Source organism: Alosa pseudoharengus, unplaced genomic scaffold (genome assembly GCF_046254945.1).
Source record: "Alosa pseudoharengus isolate Yale_2024_CS ecotype anadromous, Long Island Sound unplaced genomic scaffold, YU_APseudo_1.1 YU_APseudo_1.1_scf_1, whole genome shotgun sequence".
Lineage (NCBI taxonomy): Eukaryota > Metazoa > Chordata > Actinopteri > Clupeiformes > Clupeidae > Alosa > Alosa pseudoharengus.
In genome coordinates this window covers 18,705,726-18,729,652 of record NW_027468564.1, presented here as the reverse complement: position 1 = coordinate 18,729,652, position 23,927 = coordinate 18,705,726, and the positions used below count along the sequence as shown (strand labels likewise).

The following is a 23,927-nucleotide window of genomic DNA, read 5'->3' as shown; positions in this document are numbered from 1 at the left end:
TAATATTAGCTACTGTTAATGTTAAATCTACACAAAGACAGACTCATAAAACATATTTCTGTATTCACTGGGTAGGAACTGCTGAACAGAAACAAAACAAACTTTTACAACGAACTACAATTAGCATACCAGCAGCTGGTAGGTAACGTTAGCAGACTTGGAAACTTTATGCTAATTAAATATGCTTCGTGGCTAACGTTTGTCAACTAGCTAACAACACAGTCGAAGTAGTCTCTTCACAACACACGTAACTTACGATAATAATCATGCCAAACAACATCTTATTAAATCATTCAGGGTAGCCCCATATTATAGCCATGTAACTTACTGGGTGGTTCTTGGTGGTAACATTAACTTGGATTCACTAAGAATGTGTTAACACAGCTAGCTAACGTTAGCACTGCTGACTGTCAGCCTAATGTTAGGCTAACGTTAATGGTAATGTTACCTGCTAGTGTTATCAAGCTCGTCTGACATAAATGCACGTTTTGTATTACCGGTATTATGTTTAAAACAACTCCATAATATAAGGTGGACATGGTTTCCGAGTGTGTTGCACTAATAATTTGTCTCCTGGTGGATTTTTATGTCTGTCAACATCATTCACTGGTAATGGTTCATGCACGTCTTGATATAAAGTTTTGTAGGCTACCCGTGATTAAAATGCACTCTTTTTTTCTTTGATTGACAGGACTGACCCCCAAAACGGACTTTGGAATCTGCCTGCCTTCATGGAAGTATCACATGAATTTTATACTAGGCTATCTATTCAAAAATAAAGAAAACTATCAAATAAATAATTATGTTTAACTGTTTTATTTCATTGCATGGCTTTTGATGGACATTTAATATACTGTCTATATCAGGCCTAAAGCTGTTAACAGAAGGTGTGACTTTCAAGTAAGTAAATACAAACTTTGAGTTATTACAAGTTTGTACAAGCAGAGTATTTTAAAAATCAACCAGTAGTTTTGGGGGGATTTGGTTACATAACCCAAACGTTACGTAACTTTAACTAAACAGTTGTGTCAACATAACCCAACATATTGGTTAAATGTCAACCCAGTTGTTGGGTTAAATTTAGTAACCCAATTTGCTTGGTTAAGATAACCCAATGCTGTGTTGGACCACATTTTACTCAGCGGCTGGGTTGAAAACAACCCAGTTTGGGTTGTTTTCAACCCAGCATTTTTTAGAGTGTAGGTTTGTGGGCATGGACAAGTCCAATATGCTGAATAAGTTTGGTAAGAGTGAAAGTTCTGCGACGACACTTAGTACACTGATGTAATGGAGGCATTTCCGTATAGGAGGTTAATAAGGCGAGTCACCGGTGTCGAGAGCTAGTCTCCAGCCACAACTATCTGTGCAATGCACCTCTGAAAGAATATAAATGTGTTTTTCAAGTGGGCAGGGTACTCCATATTGAAAACGAAGTACATGCAAAACACTGCCAGGAAAGCCTCTTCAACACCAATACAGGAGCACACCTTAACCCCGTCAACTTCAATGATGGTTTCAGCTCTGTCAGCAATAGCAGTCTTCCAATCACACTCTAAAAAATGCTGGGTTGAAAACAACCCAGTCTGGGTTCCAAACTGGGTTGTTTTCAACCCAGCCGCTGAGTAAAATGGAGTCCAACACAGCATTGGGTTATCTTAACCAAGCAAATTGGGTTACTAAATTTAACCCAACAACTGGGTTGAAATTTAACCAATATGTTGGGTTATGTTGACACAACTGTTTAGTTAAAGTTACGTAATGTTTGGGTTATGTAACCAAATCCCCAAAAACTACTGGTTGATTTTTAAAATACTCTGCTGGTACAAACTTTTAATAACTCAAAGTTTGTATTTACTTACTGGAAAGTCACACCTTCTGTTAACAGCTTTAGGCCTGAACAGTCTATATTAATTGCCATCAAAAGCCATGCAATGAAATAAAACAGTTCGACACAATTATTTATTTGATAGTTTTCTTTATTTTTGAATAGATAGCCTAGTATAAAATGCATGTGATACTTCCATGAAGGCAGGCAGATTCCAAAGTCCGTTTTAGGGGTCAGCCCTGTCAATCAAAGAAAAAAAAGAGTGCATTTTAATCACTGTTAGCCTACAAAACTTTATATCAAGACTTGCATGAACCATTACCAGTGAATGATATTGACAGACATAAAAATCCACCAGGAGACAAATTATTAGTGCAACACACTCGGAAACCATAACCACCTAATATTATGGAGTTGTTTTAAACATAATACCGGTAATAGCCTACAAAACATGCATTTATGTCAAATGAGCTTGATAACATTAACATTAGCCTAACATTAGGCTGACAAACATAAACATAAGTTCAGCAGTGCTAACGTTAGCTAGCTAATGTTAACACATTATTCAGTTATTGAATCCAATTTATTACCACCAAAGTCCACCAAGAACCACCCAGTAAGTTACATGGCTGGGTCATTCTTAGCAAATGGTGCCATTTGAGGGTGTTAACCTTGCCTAAAAAAAATTCACATCTTCATTGATTTTATCATTTCATCTGATGAAGGACATGTTCAACTTAACATATATTGGGCCAGCTCAGGATGTTATGACATCAGAATTTTAATCAGATTTGTTGTACATGTGTATACACAAATGTCCCCCCGCGTTACTGGACATTTTCATCTCTATTAATAAATATTTTTAATGGACAGTTATTATAATATTTACATTTTCTGAGAGCTCAACTGTCCCTCACCTTGCCCCTGTAAATATATTTTTAAAAAAGTTTTAATAAACACACACTGTATATAAAATACACGCTCTGATTTAAGACTAGATGGTAATGTTCACACAATTGTTTTAAAAGAAAATAGGAAATTCTATGGAATTTGGTCAAATGTTTAAGATATTTGATTTTGCCAGTTCTTGTTCTGCAAGTAACAACAAAGATATGCAAAACATTTATTGATTTTATTTCATGAATATAGCAAAAACACACACTCCCTGGTGTAACAATGGTGGTAACGGGGTGGACAACATTTAAAAGAACAAATGGGTGGTCATGAAACCCCTGAACAACACTATATTTGAAAGGCAACTCACCTCACCCCCACCCCACCTTCAATCATGAAATGTATTACACTATAAAGAAATATCATAAAAAACATTTTTTTAATTCATATATTGCAAATTTATGAAGCGGACCAGCAACCCAGGTGTTTTTCAATGAAATTCCACACCGTCTTCTCCAGTTGCATGGACCTTTTATTCAAAGGTTGCGGCTCTTTCATGAAGCACACAATCTGATCCTCTCTATACCAGCTAATGTCGTCTCGTAGAGTCGGCCAGCGGTACTTATTTGTGCCGTTCTTGTGCATGCATTTTATTTTTACATCTTCAGGGTTCGTACACCTATTCCAACATCAAATTCAAGCACTTTTCAAGCACTTTCAAGGTCAATTTTCAAGCTTTTCCAGCACTTTACAGCGGTGACAAATTACATACTATACGAATATACTAACTCAAAATTATTTTTACTTTTTTATCATTTATAGATGGTTTTAACAGACAAAATTGTGTTTCTTAATAGCAGGAAAAGAAATTAAAGGAAAACTTCAAAAATGTGTGACCTGTCTGGAAGTAGACTTTGCTTGCTATCTAACGCTTGCTATCTAACTGGCTGAGTCAATATACCAAAAAAAAAAAAACATTAAATAAATAAATAAAATAAAATAAGAAAATAATCACTCAACAAATAACTATTCTTTGCTGAATATGTGAACTCAAACTAATGTTAAGGCTCGCTCTTTCATGACAGTCAAGAGTGATTATGTCTCTTTCTTGCCTACATCTGTTATCATGAGCTACCAACCAGTAGGCTAGCAATGCAGAGATGTGACGTTGGGTGATGTGAAGTTGACTGACACTCACTTGTGAGGGCCCTTTGCCTATTATTTCCCTCTCTTCTCCTAGCTCTTTCTCCTCATTTCCACCTTTCTGCCTGATTTCCCTTCTCCTGTCCCCTGTGTAAATAACTGACCAATAATCAATATCATGCTTAGATAATATCCATATAAATATCTACTATTATCTATCTATATGCTATTGGTCCATACTCTGATATTTAAACTGAGTAGGCCTTAAAGTCAGTCTTTGTTCAGGTCTGACGATTATTTATTTTGGACAATTGATTTGTGGGTATTGAAGTTTATTTGAGCTGCGTGAGACACTGTGTTGCGTTCGTTAGTTAGGACATAGCTCCGCGATGGCAGAGTCAACTCTACTTTCGTTTTGACATGTCAGAGGTATCTACAACTACGTGTTGCGTGCGTGACGGTGCGTTGATGCAAGGATAATTGTCTTGTCGGCTATTTTTAGTTAATAAATAAAACGAAATTTGAAGAAAGAAAGGTGACCTCTATGGTAGATAGGCCTACGGCCATAGACATGACTGGTGCGGTTTTGCATTCACATACCATAAAGTTTCGTCTCCCTCTTCAACCTAACTTTCTCCTTGTTTTCCAATGATTGGAGATAAGTAGCCTATTCAATAATATGTTAGCTTTAATGGCGACCTAGCTAGCAATGCATCTGTATGACCCTACATGATTTCTGTTCAACAGTCCGAACTAGCTATTTTCTAACCAACGCTCATTAAAACGGCAACCTCACTTCATGTTGATGGTCATCTCCGACTGTGTGCAGGGGGCGTTGTCACGCATGAAAACAGACTGGCAGATCCATAGACTGGGCAGATCAGTCACACACGCAGAGGCGCAAGCGAGGACCATGGCGGAGAAGTTTTAATTTTAAACTCTCCGACTTTCTGCATCTATAGGCTAAACTAGCTATTCCGTCAGATAGCTATCTGTGGCAAAAGAAATACACTTACAATTTTAAGCATTTTCAAGCACTTTATCCAAAATGCAAGCACTTTTCAAACCTTGAAAACGCAACATTAAAATTCAAGCATTTTCAAGGATTTCAAGCACCCGTACGAACCCTGAGGGTGGTTGGTCCTCCGGTGGGCTCAGCACCGGCGGTAAAGTTAAAGGTCAGTTGCCCTCGGGAGGTCGTGTTGCTCCGGTGGGCCCAGCACCGGAGCGCAATCGAGTCCGTCTCCAAAAAGAGCAGCAGGTCCAGAGGTGAAAAACAGCAGCGTTATCTAGCTCTGTCCTCATCCCACAGCCTGCACATTTAGCGTCTCCTAGTTAGCTAGCTAAACTGGCAGCTAACTAACTGGTTAAACTGACGATATAGACAAGATAAAATCAATCAGTCCCGTGACCGGTCATCCCACACCTCCGCACTGATGCTCATGCATGTGGGCCTAAACACACCGAACAGTGCGAGTGGTCTCCAACAAATGCAGCACTACTGGCGGAGCAGAGAAAACGGTGACCGCTGTCTTATCAGGGCAACTGGGACTGACGAGCCTTCTCCTCACTGAGGCGATGGAACCCTCAGTTTCACCGCAATTTCGCGGTCATAAACAAATAACAAATAATAATTGGCTGCTTAAACAATTCAAATAAAAGCAAAACAAACAAAGACATTTGATTGGTTCACATGTAGAATGTCGTAAATCACAGAAGCAAGTAAATTACAAAGCAAACTGGTACATGGAGTAAATTCATACAAAAACAAAAGGGTAGTACAAGGTTATTAAGCATACTGAAATGTCAATTTTACAGGTGCTTACATAAGTATAATATATCTACTTACATCACAGAAAATACACCTTAACAGCAGTCAACTGTATTTTCACTTACTGCTGTCAGATTCATCTCATGCACGAGCCTTTCAGCATCTTCAGTAAGTTGCTGGAAGTCCTTACTGGCCATTGTAAGACAGTCTGATAAATGACTGTCTAATGTTACCACCAAGAAACAAAAAACACCCAGTAACGTTAAGTTGCATGGCTATAATATGAAGCTACCCTGAATGAATTCATATACGATGTGAAGACACTAGCATTACTTCGACTGTGTTAGCTAATATTAGCTGACAAAAACGTTAGCTGCACCCATAGGATGCACCACCACGAAGCATAGCAATTAACATGGATTGCTAGATAGCTATGCTAATTATAGTTAGTTGTAAAAGTTTGTTTTGTTTCTGTTCAGCAGTTCATACGCAGTGAACACAGAACTATGTTTTTATGAGTCTGTCTTTGTGTATATTTAACATCAACATTAGCAGTAATTGTAAGTTAATGTTAGCTAGCTGCTAACGTTAGTTAGCATGAATGACACAATTGATAGATAGATAGATACAAGGAATACAAGGAAGTTTATTGTCACATGCATATAGTTACTGGAAGTAAGAAATGCAGTGAAATTAAGTATGGTGTCAGCCTATTTGTGCATTTATGGGGGGGGCGGGGGGGTAAAAAGTGCAATAGAAGAGGGGTTTAGTAGATTAAGTGGCAAGGGCTGCATAAGAAAGGTGGGGGAGGATTGTGATTGGGGGGGGGGGGGCCCCAACAAGGAGCACCCAAGAGCAAGATAGATAGATACTTTATTTATCCCCAGGGGAAATTCAATTGTTAACCTGCTTGAGGCTGAACGAAATTGGCAGGCAGAATATCCATTCATATCACGAAAGATATGTCTCTGGGTGGACTTTTAAAATGAGTCTAGACAAGAAAAACATAAGGTACATACAGATACATACCTTCCGAAATCGCCTGATTTCCATTGCATGTTGACAGCTGCTGGACTGGACGGTTGGAAGAATAACGATTTTTTTCGAACTCTCAAATAACTATGCAGCTGTGTTAAAGTCACCCAGGTGCTGGGTAGTGTACTCCACGTCAGGTGGGGGAGAGGAGGGGCACTATCAACCCAACAAGCTGGGTTACAGAAAATAACCCAACATGAGTAAAAACAACCCCACAAAATCACCTACTGTAACCGCCTCAACCCAGTGTTTGGGTTGAGAAAATAACCCAGTATTTTTTAGAGTGTATGTTAAAAATAAATATAGTAGGTTAAATGTCTATAAGCATAACTTGTAGCCTGGCTAATGACAGCAATAGCCTATCAATAACAATATAAAATTAATTGGACAATCTTACTACAATCCTGTTCATAGGCATGAGTTTATGACATAAAAAGTGGAATATGAACGCATCTCATCAAAGCTGACATAATGTAAACGATGGAAAGCCCTCTAATTGGACGGGCAAGACTGACATGTGTGCCTAGGCCCGTCCAGGCCATGGCTGTGTGTGGAACACCCAGAAAAAAAAAGATTTAGCTTGTGATCAAGGGCGTCACTAAGCTGGGATACGAGCATCCTCCTTCACCAACCCTGAGCAGCCAGTCATGTCAGTGGCGCACTGAAGACCTTCTCATTAGAGCTTAGATCGGGCCCAAAAAATCAAGCCCGACCCTACCCGAGCCCGTGCACATTGTGCCCGAGCCCAACCCGGCCCGACACATTCACTGTAATTATGAGCCCGAGCCCGATTTAAACCCGACATTTTTTAAATACGTGGGCCATTATAACTGACGTTCTCAACTACAATTCTGAGCTGTTTGAGCTACAGAAATCCGTTTAGAATTATATTAATGAATAATGCAACGGAGGATGAAGAATACACTGCATTAAAATCATTAACATTTCTAATATGGTAGGCCCTATATAGGTCATGTAAAGAAAAAGAAGGCGCTGCACACTCCGAGTTACAATGAAGGAATGTTTAATGGGCGATAACATTTCGGCCTACAAGGCCTTCATCAGATCGCATGTAGTGCATTCAGACACAAAAACATAGCCTAGGTCTAGACTTCTTGATTGAAATCAATTAGTCAGCTGATCACTATCCAAGACAAAACCCCATCGTATTGAGGACGTCATCAGATAGGTCGGCTTCAGAGTAGATCTTGTTGTACACTCTCAAAAATAGGGGTACGGTTGGGGTACATTTTTGTTCTTTTAGGTACAACTTTTGACCCTGTACCTTAAAGGGAACAAAATTGAGCCCCTAAAGTACTAATATGTACCGTTCCTGGATCATTAATGTACCTTTTTGCAAAGGGACCATATTTGTACCCAAGGGTACAAAAAGTACATGGCCTGTCACTCAAAAGTTGTTGGGGGAGGAGATTCTGGACGGGAGCAACCGTTATTTTCCCCCTCAACTTTGTTCATCTCACTCACCAAGAAATGGAGCAACTTTCAGTGAGGAGCTTGGTGTGAGAAAACACATGTGCAGGATGGAATAATCTTTGTGGAAGAGGAGGCAAAGCTATTCAGAGGTAAGGTGTAGTTGCAATTTATCGAAATTCGGTTTGTAAATTGTAAATAGCCTACTGTTACAGATTGTTGGCTTAAAGGCTAACATTAGCATTCGCTAGCAACTTAGGTTAACCTAGGTTAGCTATGAATTCAGATATTTTTAAATGGAATTCAAACTCCTTCAATAATGCATGACTATCATGATGAATGGTAAGGAAATGATTTGTGTGTGTGTTTTATCTGTTAAGTTTTTGTGGAAGCCAACTTTCACTAGCAATCATTATCCTAACTAGCTTAGCCCATAGATATGTGAGCATATCCTAGCACTGTTAGCCATACATACTTGCTAACTTCCCTGAAAGGCTGGTTTAATTGAGAGTGAGAAGTAGTTGTCATGGTTTTTTGGCCCCGCCCCCAACGCCATTTTGAACGTCAAGCCTCAAGCTGCCTCGGCTGTCACCGCGATAGATAGAGAAGCACAACGGAGATTTTGGTACTTTCTGTTTCGCAATGCCTACAACATGCTGCGTGAAGAACTGCCACAGCAGGTCGAACGATCAACAGGGGAACAAGACTGGAGTTCGTTTTTTTCGGTTCCCTTTATGGAAAAGGATGTATGGAGAGCAAGTTGCTGAGGTGACTAAGAGACGTCGAATGGCCTGGGTAGCGGCGATGAGAAGAAGGGACATCACTTTCGACAACATTTCGAAGAGTATGCGAGTGTGTTCTCGGCATTTTCACTCGGGTAAGCTCTCAATATATTTCATAAAATGTGTTTATTTTGTTGACTGCTAAAGCTAGTCTATCTATCTGAAGAGTGTGTGTCCTTGTTAGGCTACTTAAACTTTACTCTGATATCGCTACTAACGTTAGCTATGATACTACGTTAGCCACCTACTTGCTAGTGCTACTTTGTAACATAAACTAGCAGCAAAAATAAACTGCCAACTTTGTAACGTTGGCTGCGCTACATACAAGATATTTTGAGATGGACATGATATTTAAGTTCGTCTCTGATGTGTTTGTTAGATGTGTTTGTCTCACAACTAACTTTGCCCACTTCCCTCTACTACTTGTCACCTTAATGTTCACCTTTGTTATGCCAGCTTACCTTTGTTTGTTGCCAATTACAGTAATGGGTTGTGTAATGGGTCTACCAGATGATGCATCATGTAAATTCACACCTTTTCATAATTACTCTACTTTAGGTGAACCATCCTATGAAATGCTGGAGAATCACCCTGACTGGAGGCCATCTTTGTTGTTGGGCCATGACGATGTTCAGATGACTGATGAGGCAAGGTTTCAGCGGAGCCTAAAGCGTAAGGTGGTGGCTGAGGATCTGTATGCTGAGCCACTGCAGGTGCAACCAAAGAACCTGGATGCTGAGCTGCTGCATCCAGAGGAGCTGGATGCTGAGCCGCCCCAGGTGCAACCAGAGGACATGGATGCTGAGCCGCTGCAAGAGCTTCCAGAGGACCTGGATGCTGAGCAGCCAGTCATGACCAGTGCAGAATGTGAATTCTGCACTTCGAGGCAAGCCCTGATCGTCAGTCTGTTGGAGGAGAACAGACAGCTGAAGGAGGAGCTTGAGGGATACAGGATGGATGAAAGGTTTCTGAGGGGTGATGATGAGAAAGTGAAGTACTACACTGGACTTCCTAACTTTGCAATTTTTCAGGCAATGTTGCTCAACATCCTACCATATATCCATCAAGGAAAGAGAAAGCTTACAGCATTCCAGTGCGTCCTGTTGACCCTGATGCGTCTCAGGTTAGACCTGCCTTTTCAACACCTCAGTCACCTGTTTCAAGTTCACAGAACAACAGTCGGTGTTGCTTTTCAACAGACTATTGAAGTGTTGTATGCCCGCCTGTCTCCAATTGTGCACTGGCCAAGCAGAGACTGTTTGATGGTTAGTATGCCCCACCAGTTCATCGAATCATTTGGAAAGCATGTTGCTGCAATTGTGGATTGTTTCGAAATTTTCATTGAAAAACCGTCTAATCTTCATGCAAGAGCCCAGACTTTCTCCCAGTACAAACACCACCACACTATGAAATACCTTATTGTCATCACACCACAGGGTTTCATTTCATTTGTCTCAAAGGGATGGGGTGGGCAAACTAGTGACAAACATCTGACTGAGAATTGTGGTTTCCTAGATAAACTGTTACCAGGTGACATTGTGTTAGCAGATCGAGGGTTTAACATCAGGGAAAGTGTGGGAATGATGTGTGCTGAGGTGAAGATACCTGCTTTCACAAGGGGTCGTGCACAGCTTGATGCAAAAGATGTTGAGGAGACCAGGGCTATAGCTCACCTTAGAATTCATGTGGAAAGAGTGATTGGTCTTGTGCGCAACAAGTACAGAGTCTTACACACAGTTGTACCCATCCATATGATTCTGCCTTGTGAGGGTGAGGATGTAACGTTTTTAGACAAGATTGTAATCATTTGTTGTGCCCTTACCAACATGTGTGAAAGTGTCATTATTTGAAATGTATAAAACAAATTTATGCTTTGACTGAGTGTGAAATAAACATTTGAAACATATATGATTTTACTGTGTTTTATTTACAGGTAGATTAAAAAACAGATGTGTTTAAATAACCATCAGGAAAAACATGCAAAGTGCAAGAACATGTAGTGCAATAATAAGTAGTGCATGAACAAGCAGTGCAAACATAAATAGTAAACAGAGGCCAGTGTAAACGAATAATTTACTATTAACATTTCAGTTAAATTGATGTAAACATTAATGGGGGGGGTGAGGAAGAAAACAAGATGAGAAGGTAAAAAGTTGATATTATGTTATTGCTAAAGTAAAGTTGGCAAAGCCAAGGAGCGTTAGTGGGGAGGGTGTCCACAAGTCCCACTGCAGGATGCTGATGCTTGGGAGGTTGGTTGTTTTGTGAAGTGTTTTGCCACTAGTTCTGGGAGACACACCTCAGTAAAGAACTCCTGGGCCTTCTGTAGACGTGGCTCCCAAAATGCTCGGTCTTGGAAAATGCGCAGAATCGCACAGTCCCTCTTTGTCCAGACAACAAAGTCACAGTACATCCTCTCTGTAACAAACATTTGTGTCTGGACCTGGCTGTATGGATGACTTGTTTTCAGATGCATCTGCCCTTTCTGATACAGAGGGAAGCTGCTGTCGTTGGAGGAGCATGCATCAAGAATGGTGCTGTCCTTGTATTTCGCAGGACACTTGATCTCAATGCAGCCTTTTCCACAGCAAGTGCACTCCACAATTGCATCTGGTGATGCTCCTACTTGTGGAAATGCAGGATTTACAAAAAACCCACAGGTCTGCACCTCCTGGTTGTGGTGTTTTTGGTTGGTCCTGGAAATGTATTCCTGCCTCGCCCTCTCCTCCTGTTTGATGCCCCATGTGGTGGCTGCCGTTCCTGGGCCGCGCTGAGGGTAGCAGAATCTCTTCACAGTAGACAGGGCTGGTGAGTGAATGTCGGTGGCATAAACACTGTGCATGGAGGAGGCTGTAATTCTCCCTGCTCGTGCCGCAAACCACAGCGAGGATGTGTGCTGCCCCCTTGTCCTTTGCTCGATCTGTGCTGCCTGTATGTCTGTAATATTAGCAATGCCTCCTAATGCCTGGCAGTGCTGGCGCAGAGCTGAGAAATCGGAGGTGTCAAGTGTGCGTGTACCATGCAGATTTGCCAGGGACTTCAAGTCTCTGATGGGGAGAGTGGGGTCACGGTATTCATCACAGTACCTTGGCGTCACACTGAGAACAACTGACCTTGTGCCTGTTCTGTGTATGTCACTGTAGATCTTGTCCATGTCTTCTGATGTTGGTGCTGGGGTCAGAGTTGTAGCTTTGGTTGCACGTGTTCTGAAAGCAGGTCTGCTGTGGCTCTCACCATCGATGACGCTGTTCAAGGACCGGCGTTTGGCTGCAGCTGATGTGAAGTCTATCTTGTGACCAACCTCTGGATGGACTTTGTTGATGTTGCCTGGTAACATCCAGTAGGCTGGTTCATCAGTCACTGTGGCCTGTTCCTTTAATCGCACCGATGCCTCCACCTTGAAAAGAAGGGCCCCAACATGTGTGCAAGACTCAGCCACACCAGCCATGCAGGTGCAGTGAGCAGACACCACCTCCCCAGAAGGTGCAAGAATGACCCACGGTGTCAGAGGAGGTTGACTGAGGCGCTGTGAATGCATGACCTGTTAAAAGATTAAATAAAGTAAAAGTACGTATGACTTCAACGAGGTGATCTTAAGTTTCGTTCTGCTTACAGTATCTCACTGCCACTGCAACGCCTTTGAATGCAATCCGCTGCCCTGTTTACAAATGCTACAGCGGACTTAAACTGCCACCTTGTGGCAAGCGTGAATGAAGTGGCCACTTCTAAATGGGACCCACTGTAAAGTATGTGGTAACAGTCAATACATTGTTTCAAATGTGCTTCATAAACATACAATATTGCACTACAAAAACGGTGTCCGGGAGATTCCCGAAGCGTCTGGGGGATTTGGCAAACCTTCTGCCTAACCAACTCCATAATATTTTCCCTACTTCAACATCACACTAATAGCAGCTAGTAGGCTATGAATCAGAAAACGAACACAATTCTACACATATTTACAAGCAAAATACAGAGTTGCTCTCAAAGTTGCAGAAGACGTTTACTGTCCAACGTTTATGAAACAATGCTAGGCTAATGTAACAGCGTAGTTAGTAGCATGTAGCTGCTAGCATTTGACGTTAGAGTTAGCTAGTTTTAGCTCCTTACCTTAGCAAGTACCACGGTGTTCTCACAGCCTCCAGGCTTGTAGATCTGCAGGTCTTGCACCCATCCACAGCAGAACTGTTCATGGCTTTCCAGGGACTTGTAGCATTTGAACTGCTGCTTGGTGTAATAGCTCACACCATACACAAGGTAATTAACCATGTCCATGTAAGTACAAGGTGGTAGAGCATTCATGTCACGGCTCCATTCTCCAGCTGACAGCTCATAAGGGTCGATCTGGTTTATTCCACAAAGTTTCTCTAAATACCGCTGCTTTGCTGTGGCATTCAGCTTCTCCCTGTACATTCTCTTTGTGTTCGTCTTCTCCTTGTCCATGTCTAATTGATGTAAACTAAAATATTTATCTCACTGTGTATCGCTTATCAATGCTGTCTTCACTTCTCCCGCTGTGTCTGCCGCAAATTACCATGACAACCTGATTTCTTGCCGTTCAAAATGGCGGCTTCTCCCAAAACTACAGGAAAAGATCACGTGATCTGACGTAGCTCCTCACTCTCAATATCAACGGTACTGCAGGTGAAAGAAGCCTGGTATGTGCATACATGCAGTAACCATGGTCACTCTCAACACTATCATTTTGTTTAGGTGAAAATGAATTAGTTGAGTTGCCTATGTTCATCAGAACATCCTGTTTGTCATTGCTTTTCTAGTTAGAAGCTAGAGGGAGCAACTCAGAACCATTCTATAATGTTATATAGTTACTCAGAGCTTGATAATGGTCTAACGTAATAAATCTAACATTAATCCTTCTCACAGATACCCACCAAGGCAGAATATGGCCACTTGGAAGTAAGTTTACCTTTCCTAAAGGATCTAATGGCTACGTAAGTTACCCAACTTGGTGTTTTTTTTGTAATGGTATTTTTCTTATTGATGTTAAATACATATAGAAAAGTATTGCATAATAAATTATGCAAATTATAATAATACAGACAGACAACTTTTAGATTTTTTTTTGTCCAATAGCAATTTATATATTGGTTAAGATTATATGCTATGCTATTTCATTGTTGTGTCATTTTGTTTAATTATATTATTCTATTGCATGGCATTTGTCTCTCAAACACATAGTGGAGCAGGCAGCTTTCGTTCATGAAGATACGGTGAAAAGGAGTAAGGAGAAGTTTGGGAGAGTCAGCCGGTCCATGGAACTTGTAATGACTCAGCGCTGATCTATGCCAGGTGAGCAGATTGATATAGTTACATACATGTATTAGACAAGGTATTTTACACAATCTGTCTGAGGCTATTTATTTGTGTGGTTGAAAAAAATCTTATTCTGAGGTTTGTGTTTGCATTTTGCTTCCAACAGATGTAAAACCCCTGCTGTCATTGGTGAGGCTACCACTGCTATTGAAAATATGTGAACGTCCTGTAGATCAAGTAAGGTTCCAGTCTAAGTCAAAGTGGATATATGCAGAGGAACAGAAGTTGAAGAGGGGGAAAACAGCAGCCTCCACTGCTGTTGACCTTTACTTAGCACACTCTCCTGAAGAATATGTTGGACTTCTGCCAGTTTTTGAAATTGAACTTTGGTGCCTTTTGAGACTCTTGCCTTTTTAATGGCTCGCCTCATGATGGGAAGGATTGGAGTGTATTTTCTGATTGATTGATTTATTGGTGAGGTAATGAACATTGTAACAATATATTGTACATTTTACAGGCTTGCTAATATTTCCCAATGGCTGGCACATTGTTTTCTGAGATACTACTCTAAAATGTCGCTATATGACTCATTACATCACACATATTGTTCACTCAATTCTATGGTGTATGCACTGTGAATGAGATCTAAGATCATAGCTAAGTTACTGCAAGGACTTTGTTAATTGCAACGTGTAATGGTTATGGCAAGCAGATACTGTATTTTCATCACTCACATACACGAGTATTAACATGAACTTGAAAGCATACAAGGTTTGTTGGAGTAATTACTAACTCAAATTTTGGTGTTTTATAGATCATATAAAGGTGTTATTAGTGCTATCGTGCAAATTAATATATTTTTTCCTTCTGCATATAAACACAATGTGGCTACTCAGGCAAAATATTGTAAACCAAAGTGTTTTATTATTTACACTTACAGTCATAACATGTTTTACGTGAATATGTATATTGATATGGATATAAGATACTTTGATGTTTTGATATGAATGTGTTTTTAATATGAACATGTTAACATTTATTGTACCTGTATTCATGTGGAGTATTGTGTGTAATATCCCCCCAGAATAAACATTTAAATGTACTTATTGGTTGTGCATATATTTTAGTTATACCACCTTAAATTTTCACTGGGGTTGTACCCTTGAAGTACAGATTAGTACCTTTTAAGGGTACTATGTGATAATATATATATACAGGTACATTTTAGTCATTGCAGGTACACAAGTGTACCTTGATGGGTACAGATGGCTAGGGTACACAAATGTACCTGCATTCATGGGTACATTATTGTACTTCAAAAGGGTACTCCCCAGCGACAAGCATTTGTACCGACTTAGGTACACACTGGTACTTCCATTTCTTAGAGTGTAGCCTGTAGTAATAAGGATAAAGATAACAGGTTTTTTCCTTTTAGATATACAGTAAAAGAAAAAATTCTCTCCAAAACATCCTTGACAACATTCCAGTTTTGGAGAGCAGTGAGAGGGTGCAGAGTGCCCCCCTGACCTGGGCAGAGCGCCAGGCCCAGAGTGCCCAAAGGTGGGCAGAAGGCCTGAACTTCTGCGGTCACTGATGAGGTCAGAGGACACCGGGAATTTGTGTGACAGGTGCTACATAAGGGCAACTGTTGTCAGATGCTAAAAGTGCATGTGCACACAGTGTGGGCCCTGTGATAAAATCACCCACAACAACACATTGCATGACAGGGATGGTATGTTTGAAGGCTACTTTCAACCCTTGGCCCCAGACATAGTTGAAGAGGTTGAGGGAGACTACAAAGTGTACTCTGAAGGTAGGGGGACATCTTTATTATGTAACTTTCACACTTGTGTTTTCCAATGTCTTACATACTTGTAACTATCATCTTAACTCATTGAATGCCAGGCTGTTTTCGGGAGCTTAGAGTGCCAGCAATCTAGACCATTGTTGATGATTTTTGTACAGCCACAGCATATTCTGTGTTATAGCTATGAACACATACAATAGCTCGATTAAAAAGTGAGACTTTAAGCTCTCGGTGGGTGCAAACTGTGTATTTCTACACGCCTCTGTTCCTGAGAAATCCCAAGCTAAACAGTGGCTAGTTTTCATCAAAATCACTGTTTTTTTCTAGAAATGGAGATATAACGTCTTTCATGAAATATGAAGTGTTGCCTGTTACTTACTTGTGTAAACTTTCCGGGAAGTGATCAGCGAGACTGCCACCTTGTGATAGACCCACGAAATTGGCCTGGTTTTGACCTGACGTGCATGCGTCACTGATTCGACCCAAAGCGGCAACCGAGTTATGATAAAATGTCCAGATAAAATGTACAGATTGTGCGTTTTCGTGAGTTTCACGATCGTCATATATTTAATTTCCATTCATCACAGAGTTCCAAAATCACATAAAAGGTGTGTTAGAGTGTCTAGTTTCGTAATTTTTTTTAAAAAAAGCTAAAAACGTAATATTACGTTTTTGGCACTCAATGCATGGGAAGGAAAAGGCACTCAATGAGTTAAACAAGTGTTGTAGTGCGGCTATTACCTGTGTACTTGAAACAACGGTGCACCTGTTCCCCTGCACTGATTGAATGGTGGCAAGGAGGTCATCCTAATAGGAATGAATGGTCAGAGCTCCATTTATTTGCATTTGAACTTTTATATGTATTGTACCAATTAACCATGTTGTTCATGCTAAGTTTACACCAGATACATATTCCAGTGCAATAAAAACACTTCAATCTACTCATGATTCTAGGACGATACCAACTTCAGCTGCCAGTGTAGACATGCAGGTCATGCCTGTCCACTTGGACAGCATGTTTAGATGACCTAATAAGATCTGGATACTGGCCAGCAACGCTTCACCACCACCACCACACCATCTATGAGGTGGATCTACTAAGGTCTTTTCAAGACATAAAGCTGCTATCTCACCAAGCATTCCTTGGAATGCTTGATGGAAGAACCAAGCTATTTGGGAGAGTAAGTCTTCTATTGTCTAGTTTACATAAACTCAATCTTGTAGATAGGACAAGAACATACACAGTTTTTAAGAATCATACACAACTCTTACAGTTGTTGTTTAAATGTTAGGTTGACCATCACTTTCTTGTTGCAACATAAATAGACAGTAGAAATGTATACAACATTGAAAACGAGCATTTAATTGTCTCCTGACACCCATATAAAAGATGTGAACAATGTGTTTTATACTAAAGATTCAAGCGAGTAGCAGGCTTTAGCAGTGAATTTTTAATGTGTTGAGAATTTTAATGTGTTGAGAATTTAACAAGTTGTTAACATTTAACATGTGTTATATGTCTTTCAATTTACTTGTCTGTCATTTTGCTAGGCTGGAAAAATTTGCAGGGACACTTTCCAGCATGCATTTCTGGAGTGGTGCTTTGCACAGAGTGAAGTGGAAGCAATGGCTGGGGCCCAGCCCTTCCAGTGCACTGCATGCACTCTGGAAATGCACGCCATATCTGTATGGCAATAGGAAGCTCTATCGCTTCAACACCAACACCACAGGGTACTATAAACCATTTTTCACAGACATACCTATTATAACCAAAAGTTTTTTTGTAGCACCTCGAAGAGTCTATTTGAGGGAAAATTCTTGGCTAAGGATGATGACGTGGCAGAATTTGTAGATAAAATTCAAAAATCATCTCAAAGTCAAAGTCTGCTTTATTGTCAATTTCTTCACATGTCAAGACATACAAAGAGATCGAAATTGCGTTTCTATCCCACGGTGGAGACAACACATATTTTACCAATTAGGTCCACAGACAAACATAACATTCAAGTAAACAATATAAAAAGTAAAAATAAGAAGGCACATACAATGAAGAAATAAGAGCAGCAAAATTTGGTAGAAATTGTGCAATTGTGCATACAGTAGACAGTCAATATAATAGTGCAAAAGTCAGGCCAATAAATGGCTGAGGTAGTTTTGTTTGTATGCAAGTGGCATAGTGGTGCAAGTTATGTAAGAGCAGCAGAAGTGTGTTCAGGACAACAGGACAACAACAACAAGTTGCAAGTGTACAAGTGGAGTAGTGCAAGTGGAGTAGTGAACATATATATATATATATATATATATATATATATATATATATATATATATATATATATATATATATATATATATATATATATTTGTTATCCTCTACTCAAAGTGCTACTAGTCATTGTAGATTTTATCCATGATTTTGAAACAACAGTCATATACAACACAATGTTCTGTTTTAGGCTCCTGGGGCGTTGCAATTTTCTGCAGCCAGGAGAGAGGGCCCCAAGATCTGCCTCCAACATTGATGAGAAGGGGGTTGAGGTGGCGGTGTGTCGCCATGGCGTCCTTCTAAGGGCGCTAAATATGTTCAGGGGGGAAGTATTTGCATATCCCCTGTTCCTGCAGAAGGACCTGGCAAGGTGTAATGTCAGGTTCTTCTGCAGGGATGTGATGTGCAAGTACTTCCCCTATTTTGCAACGTCTGTCCCGTGTGTTGCCAGACCGGCAGGGGCTGCTCAGCATCCACTGCTGTCAGTGAGAGGAACCTAGGTCAACAGAAAAAGTGAGAGGAATAGACCTACAGGTAAACAGAAAAATAACTGGAATAAACCACATAGAGCATATGGTTCATATTGATTATATATTGCCTTAATTAATGTCAAGAAAATGTATGAGCATTACAATTAAGTGATTAATGTTCAACACAGCCTTTGTCACAATGACAGACAGTAGCTGGGTTACAAGATGGTGGTCTGTCTTAGGTTGTTTGTCTAAATACACATTTAAAAATGTCAAGAAAATGTATGAGCATTACAATTAAGTGATTAATGTTCAATACAGCCTTTGTCACAATGACAGACAGTAGCTGGGTTACAAGATGGTGGTCTGTCTTAGGTTGTTTGTCTAAATACACATTCAAAAAGGCATATCCTATCTCTTTCTGATTTCCAGATTGTCAGCTCTGAGCTGTCAGGTTCAACATAGGAGGAGGAGGCCATGGCTGCCGCCCACAGCACTGCTCTGCATTGGAGAAATGTGTGCACCGAATAAATTAATGTAACATGTGTAGGCAAGTCCCTCCACTCGGCGGCCATATTGCAATGCTTTTTGGGCACTCATCGGGCATCCTATTCGGCAGAAATGCGCGTGCGCAAGGCTTCACGACACCAACCTTGCTCCAGCAGCGATATCACAACACATGATTGGCACGATGTCTTCACAACACACCACATGATTGGCTCAATGTATTCACATGTCGACGTTTTGCCGAGGAAGGGGTATGTGTAGACAACGGCGTTATAAACTAGCCCCATGCATTTCTATGGAGAATTTTTGGAGTGCTGTGTCTCCTCGTTAGAAAGTCTCTGCTAATACTCCACTACATGTGTAGGTCATGCATTAATGAATTCATGTGGATGATGTCGCCAATACCTCATAACTGTAATATTGACATATTGGGCTTTTATTTCCAGAATAGTTCATGTAATTTCAGAGTTCTCAAAAGGCCTGGAATGATCCAGGAGGACAGTCACAATTTTCTGCAAAGCCATAACTTTATCAGTCGTTTAATAAAGTGGTCACTTAACTACTATCAACTTATGGCCTCCTTACAAACAACTTTGACAAGATTTGGGAAAGATTCTTGAAAGAATGGAGTCTTTTGAGTAAAACTTGAATGGGGGGCATTAGTTAAAAGACTACAATCTTTCAAGAATCTTTCCCAAATCTTGTCAAAGTTGTTCGGTGTAAGGTGGCCATTACCAGATTCTCGTCTCAGCGACAGTCATGCTTTGCCAAACAGCCCCTCCTCCCAAGTCTTCATGACTTTGCTGGAGAGCTTGAAAAATGGGAATTTGCAAAATCCCCTTTTCATTTAACAGAATATTTTGGATAGTAATTGGGCAAAACAATTCATATTAAACAGATTGTACATTTTATCAATCAATTAAAAAAAAAAAGTGAAATAAAATGTTTTTCCGACCTTACAGTGTAGTCCCTGACCTTGAGTGCTGTAAAAACAGTCTAGAACCATGTCAAGTGTGATTAGCCTACAAAAGGTAAAACATGAGCTTTTAGGGTGAAATAGGTGGGTGGCTCTTAAAAGAGCCGTTATTTTTACAAGTCAACGTGGTTTACTTGGACTTCTCGGTCTTCTTGGGCAGCAGCACAGCCTGGATGTTAGGCAGCACACCACCCTGAGCAATGGTCACTCCGCCGAGCAGCTTGTTCAACTCCTCGTCGTTGCGGACAGCCAGTTGCAGATGGCGGGGAATGATACGGGTCTTCTTGTTGTCACGGGCTGCGTTACCGGCCAACTCAAGGATCTCAGCCGTCAAGTACTCGAGCACAGCGGCCAAGTAGACCGGTGCACCAGCGCCGACACGCTGAGCATAGTTGCCTTTACGCAGCAGCCTGTGCACACGCCCGACGGGGAACTGAAGTCCAGCCCTGGAAGAACGAGTCTTGGCCTTGGCCCTAGCCTTGCCTCCGGTTTTACCTCTTCCACTCATATTCCCGCTCTCTTACAATACAGAACAATTCCGCAAATGATGTTGTAGAAGAGTTGAGAAGAGTGATATAGTAATTTAGTCTAACCTCATTTGGTAAAACCATATTGGTAAGAGCCAATCATGACACTGTACTTCCATTCGCGTTAATCTAAGTGTCTAAGTTTTTGTGAACAATAGCCATTATGGCGAATAAGAAATGAATCAACTTAAGAGTATGAATTAAGATAATTAACTAATAAATATTTATTTCATGAATACATAAATGAAATGAATCAAATTAAGAATAGGTAAGATATTTGGCTATTTCATCATGAAAATCATTGTAACCTCAGTGGGCGTGTCAATGACGCAAAATCGTGCTATTTCGCATCAGGAAATGAGGGGAGGTGTCTAGTAATGACCGCCTAAACGATGTGGTTTTCTAACAGGTCCGCTATATTTCTATAATAATGTGTTACAGCGTTGCAACAAGCATATCGTTTGTTTCAACTCGAGTGAAAGAACAATGTCTGGAAGAGGAAAAGGAGGTAAAGGTCTTGGAAAGGGAGGCGCTAAGCGTCATCGTAAGGTTCTCCGTGATAACATCCAGGGAATCACGAAGCCCGCTATCCGCCGTCTGGCTCGCCGTGGTGGTGTGAAGCGTATTTCTGGGCTCATCTACGAGGAGACTCGTGGTGTGCTGAAGGTTTTCCTGGAGAACGTGATCCGTGATGCTGTCACCTACACCGAGCACGCCAAGAGAAAGACCGTGACCGCTATGGATGTCGTCTATGCTCTGAAGCGTCAGGGCCGTACTCTGTACGGTTTCGGCGGTTAAAGAAATTATTTGACAACCAAACCAAAGGCTCTTTTAAGAGCCGCCCATATTTTCCGTAGAAGCATCATGTCCAATGTCTTATTGTGGTGTATTGGTTATTTATGTTAGTTTAAAAAATATACGCACCGTTGAATACTGTAAAAATAAGTAATCGTGTGATTCAGGATAAATAAAAATATATATGTTTTTTGTCTTCCAGTGCTGTATCAGAAGAAAACAAAGGATGTGCCAGAAGCCCGCGAAAACGGATTTGGCGGGCGCCATAGCAACTAGAACGCGTGAGTAAGGTTGGAAGTTGTGACTGCCCCCTGTCGTTAACACTGTAAAATGTTTTAGTTGGTAGGCCTAAGCAGAGCCGTCTACGGAGAGCCTGGCCACTCCGTATGAAGTCCTATTGTACCGAATTTTGGTTGCAGTTCCACCAGAGTTCCACTGATGGCGAGTGCAAAATGAATGGGAGTCAATGCCAGAGACTTTCTAATGAGACACAGCACTCAAAAAATCCTCCATAGAAATGCATGGGGTTAGTTTGTAACGCCCGTTGTCTACACATATCTCTATACAATGCATTATTAGGCCTATATTTCTGTCATTAGATTCAACACCAATTGCGAAGTTGCATGTATATTGTATTATGTGAGCACTGAATAATCCCTGATTGCATTGCAATCATACCTCAGTTTAACTACTGTAGCTGCTACATTTCTTCAGTTCAGTGTGCAGTGTTTCAGTGTGGTCTGGGGACCACTGGTGGTCCGCAAGCTATCCCAAGTGGTCCGCGAGCAGATGTGCTCAGATATAATATCGATGAATTGTTTGCAATATTGAACCAGAGACTTTGATTGAACCAACTTGTATGTAAATCCAAACAGTTCTATAACACTGCCTATGTAAGCTATGTCAGTTTAAATCATATGAATCATCTGACACAATAAGCCAGGTGCAAAGACAAGCAATTGAGTAGGCCTATTATGTAATCTACTGTTGAAGTAGGTCTACTCTTTTTTTTTTATCTAGGTGGTCCGTGAGTTTTTTTATTTGATTTGTTAAGTGGTCCTTGGTCTGAAAAAGTTTGAGAAACACAGAGTGAGATGTTTTTTAAGCTTTTTTCCTGTTATTTCCCACTTTGGAGGTGGGGAATTTTCAAGCCCCACCTGACCCCATCAGCCCAGAAAAATGGTAACGTTGAAATATTGTCACATTTTGGTTCCACGTTACATTTCCCATCTCAGTCCTCTGGATCTGATGGTGCTTTATTTGTTTTTCCTCCGTTGAGGAGTGAATTATTTTCCTGGTTTCTTCTAGAATTCTATGCAAAGATCTACAGTTTCAGTGTTCTTTATACCGTTTATGGGGAAAATCTCGGTGGGTAATTGTCGCATCATAATGCGGAACTCTCGGTTCGCGAACATTTTAATCACATATTTGTGACCGTACTCCTCAACAGGAGAAAAATACTGGCTAAAGTCAATATTGTGCACATACCAAGGTCAAAGGTCAAATTCCACAATATAGACTTATCTTTAATCTTATCTTTTATTTAAAAAAAATCAGTAAATCAGTTTTGGCAAGACTGTAAAAGTCTAGGATTTTAATTTGGGAATATGGAAAGCATCTTGTTCCAGGAATGTCTTTCAGGCCTTCTCTGCTGTGGTTGTGGCCTCATTGTGACTCCCCCCTCTGAGATAGAGGAAGTGTCACAGTTGTATTTGTTTAGAGTTTCCTATCATCACAAAAGAAAAATGTTCCAGAATGAGCTTCAATTCATCTGCTGGAACTCTGAAAAGCTATTTTAGAGTTCTGCCAGCCTAGTTGGTTGAAGGAAGTTGGTGGAATCTTTGAAATCCTCTGGGATCTGTGATAAAGCAGTGTCAACAATGACCAATCCCAGCATGCAACACTGTGGGAAAAATGTCTTCACTGCACCAGCCCGATATTTGTGATTGATATGATAAAAGTTAGTGACATAAACCAGCTCAGTGCAATATATGTGCGCACACACTAACACACACACACACATGCCCACACGGTCTGAAAAAGTTTGAGAAACATTGGCATAGGCTACTTTTTAATTATTGATTTAAATATTGATAAAGTTTGAGAAACACTGGCATAGGCTACTTTTTAATTATTGAATTAAATGTTGAATAGTGTTTCATGTGGCTCACCACCAGAGACATGGCATGTTGTAGAACTGTTTGTGCTGTGATGTCCTTGTATTGCGGTCGTGGCAACATTTATCCAAAACAAATTTCCTTAAAATAGCCTTGAACCTTGAACAGATGACCTCATAAACCTCATAAACACCTGGTACAACTAGGCCTAATGATTGATTCATTTATTTATTTATTTTTGCTGCTTTTGTTCTGCTTTAGATCACACATTTTAGGAACTGGGAAGTGTGTTTGTGAGACCACTGCAGCG

General features: G+C 40.6%; 3 protein-coding genes and 1 long non-coding RNA gene across 4 annotated transcripts; 3 read left to right on the top strand and 1 right to left on the bottom strand.

The window, feature by feature from the left end:
* Window positions 1-9,456: 9,456 nt before the first annotated feature.
* Window positions 9,457-10,731, top strand: LOC143117291 (uncharacterized). Its single transcript, XM_076278921.1, has one exon. The coding sequence runs from the start codon at window positions 9,457-9,459 to the stop codon at window positions 10,729-10,731; it is 1,275 nt and encodes a 424-aa protein (XP_076135036.1).
* A 3,039-nt stretch (window positions 10,732-13,770) lies between these two features.
* On the top strand, window positions 13,771-14,499 carry LOC143124690 (uncharacterized). Its single transcript, XR_012987077.1, has 3 exons — window positions 13,771-13,833; window positions 14,081-14,191; window positions 14,322-14,499. It is a non-coding gene; the product is annotated as an uncharacterized LOC143124690 (long non-coding RNA).
* Window positions 14,500-20,257: 5,758 nt separating this feature from the next.
* On the bottom strand, window positions 20,258-20,686 carry LOC143122550 (histone H2A). The gene has a single exon (XM_076283344.1). It carries the CDS (start codon window positions 20,684-20,686, stop codon window positions 20,309-20,311), a length of 378 nt encoding a protein of 125 aa, XP_076139459.1. The 3' UTR covers window positions 20,258-20,308.
* Window positions 20,687-21,191: 505 nt separating this feature from the next.
* On the top strand, window positions 21,192-21,642 carry LOC143122569 (histone H4). The gene has a single exon (XM_076283360.1). The coding sequence runs from the start codon at window positions 21,192-21,194 to the stop codon at window positions 21,501-21,503; it is 312 nt and encodes a 103-aa protein (XP_076139475.1). The 3' UTR covers window positions 21,504-21,642.
* The last annotated feature ends 2,285 nt before the right edge of the window (window positions 21,643-23,927 follow it).

What these genes read in the sequence shown, in the direction of transcription:
- LOC143117291 (XM_076278921.1), top strand. Translation starts at nt 9,457, where the DNA reads ATGCTGGAGAATCACCCTGACTGGAGGCCATCTTTGTTGTTGGGCCAT.
- LOC143122569 (XM_076283360.1), top strand. Translation starts at nt 21,192, where the DNA reads ATGTCTGGAAGAGGAAAAGGAGGTAAAGGTCTTGGAAAGGGAGGCGCT.
- LOC143122550 (XM_076283344.1), bottom strand. Translation starts at nt 20,686, where the DNA reads ATGAGTGGAAGAGGTAAAACCGGAGGCAAGGCTAGGGCCAAGGCCAAG.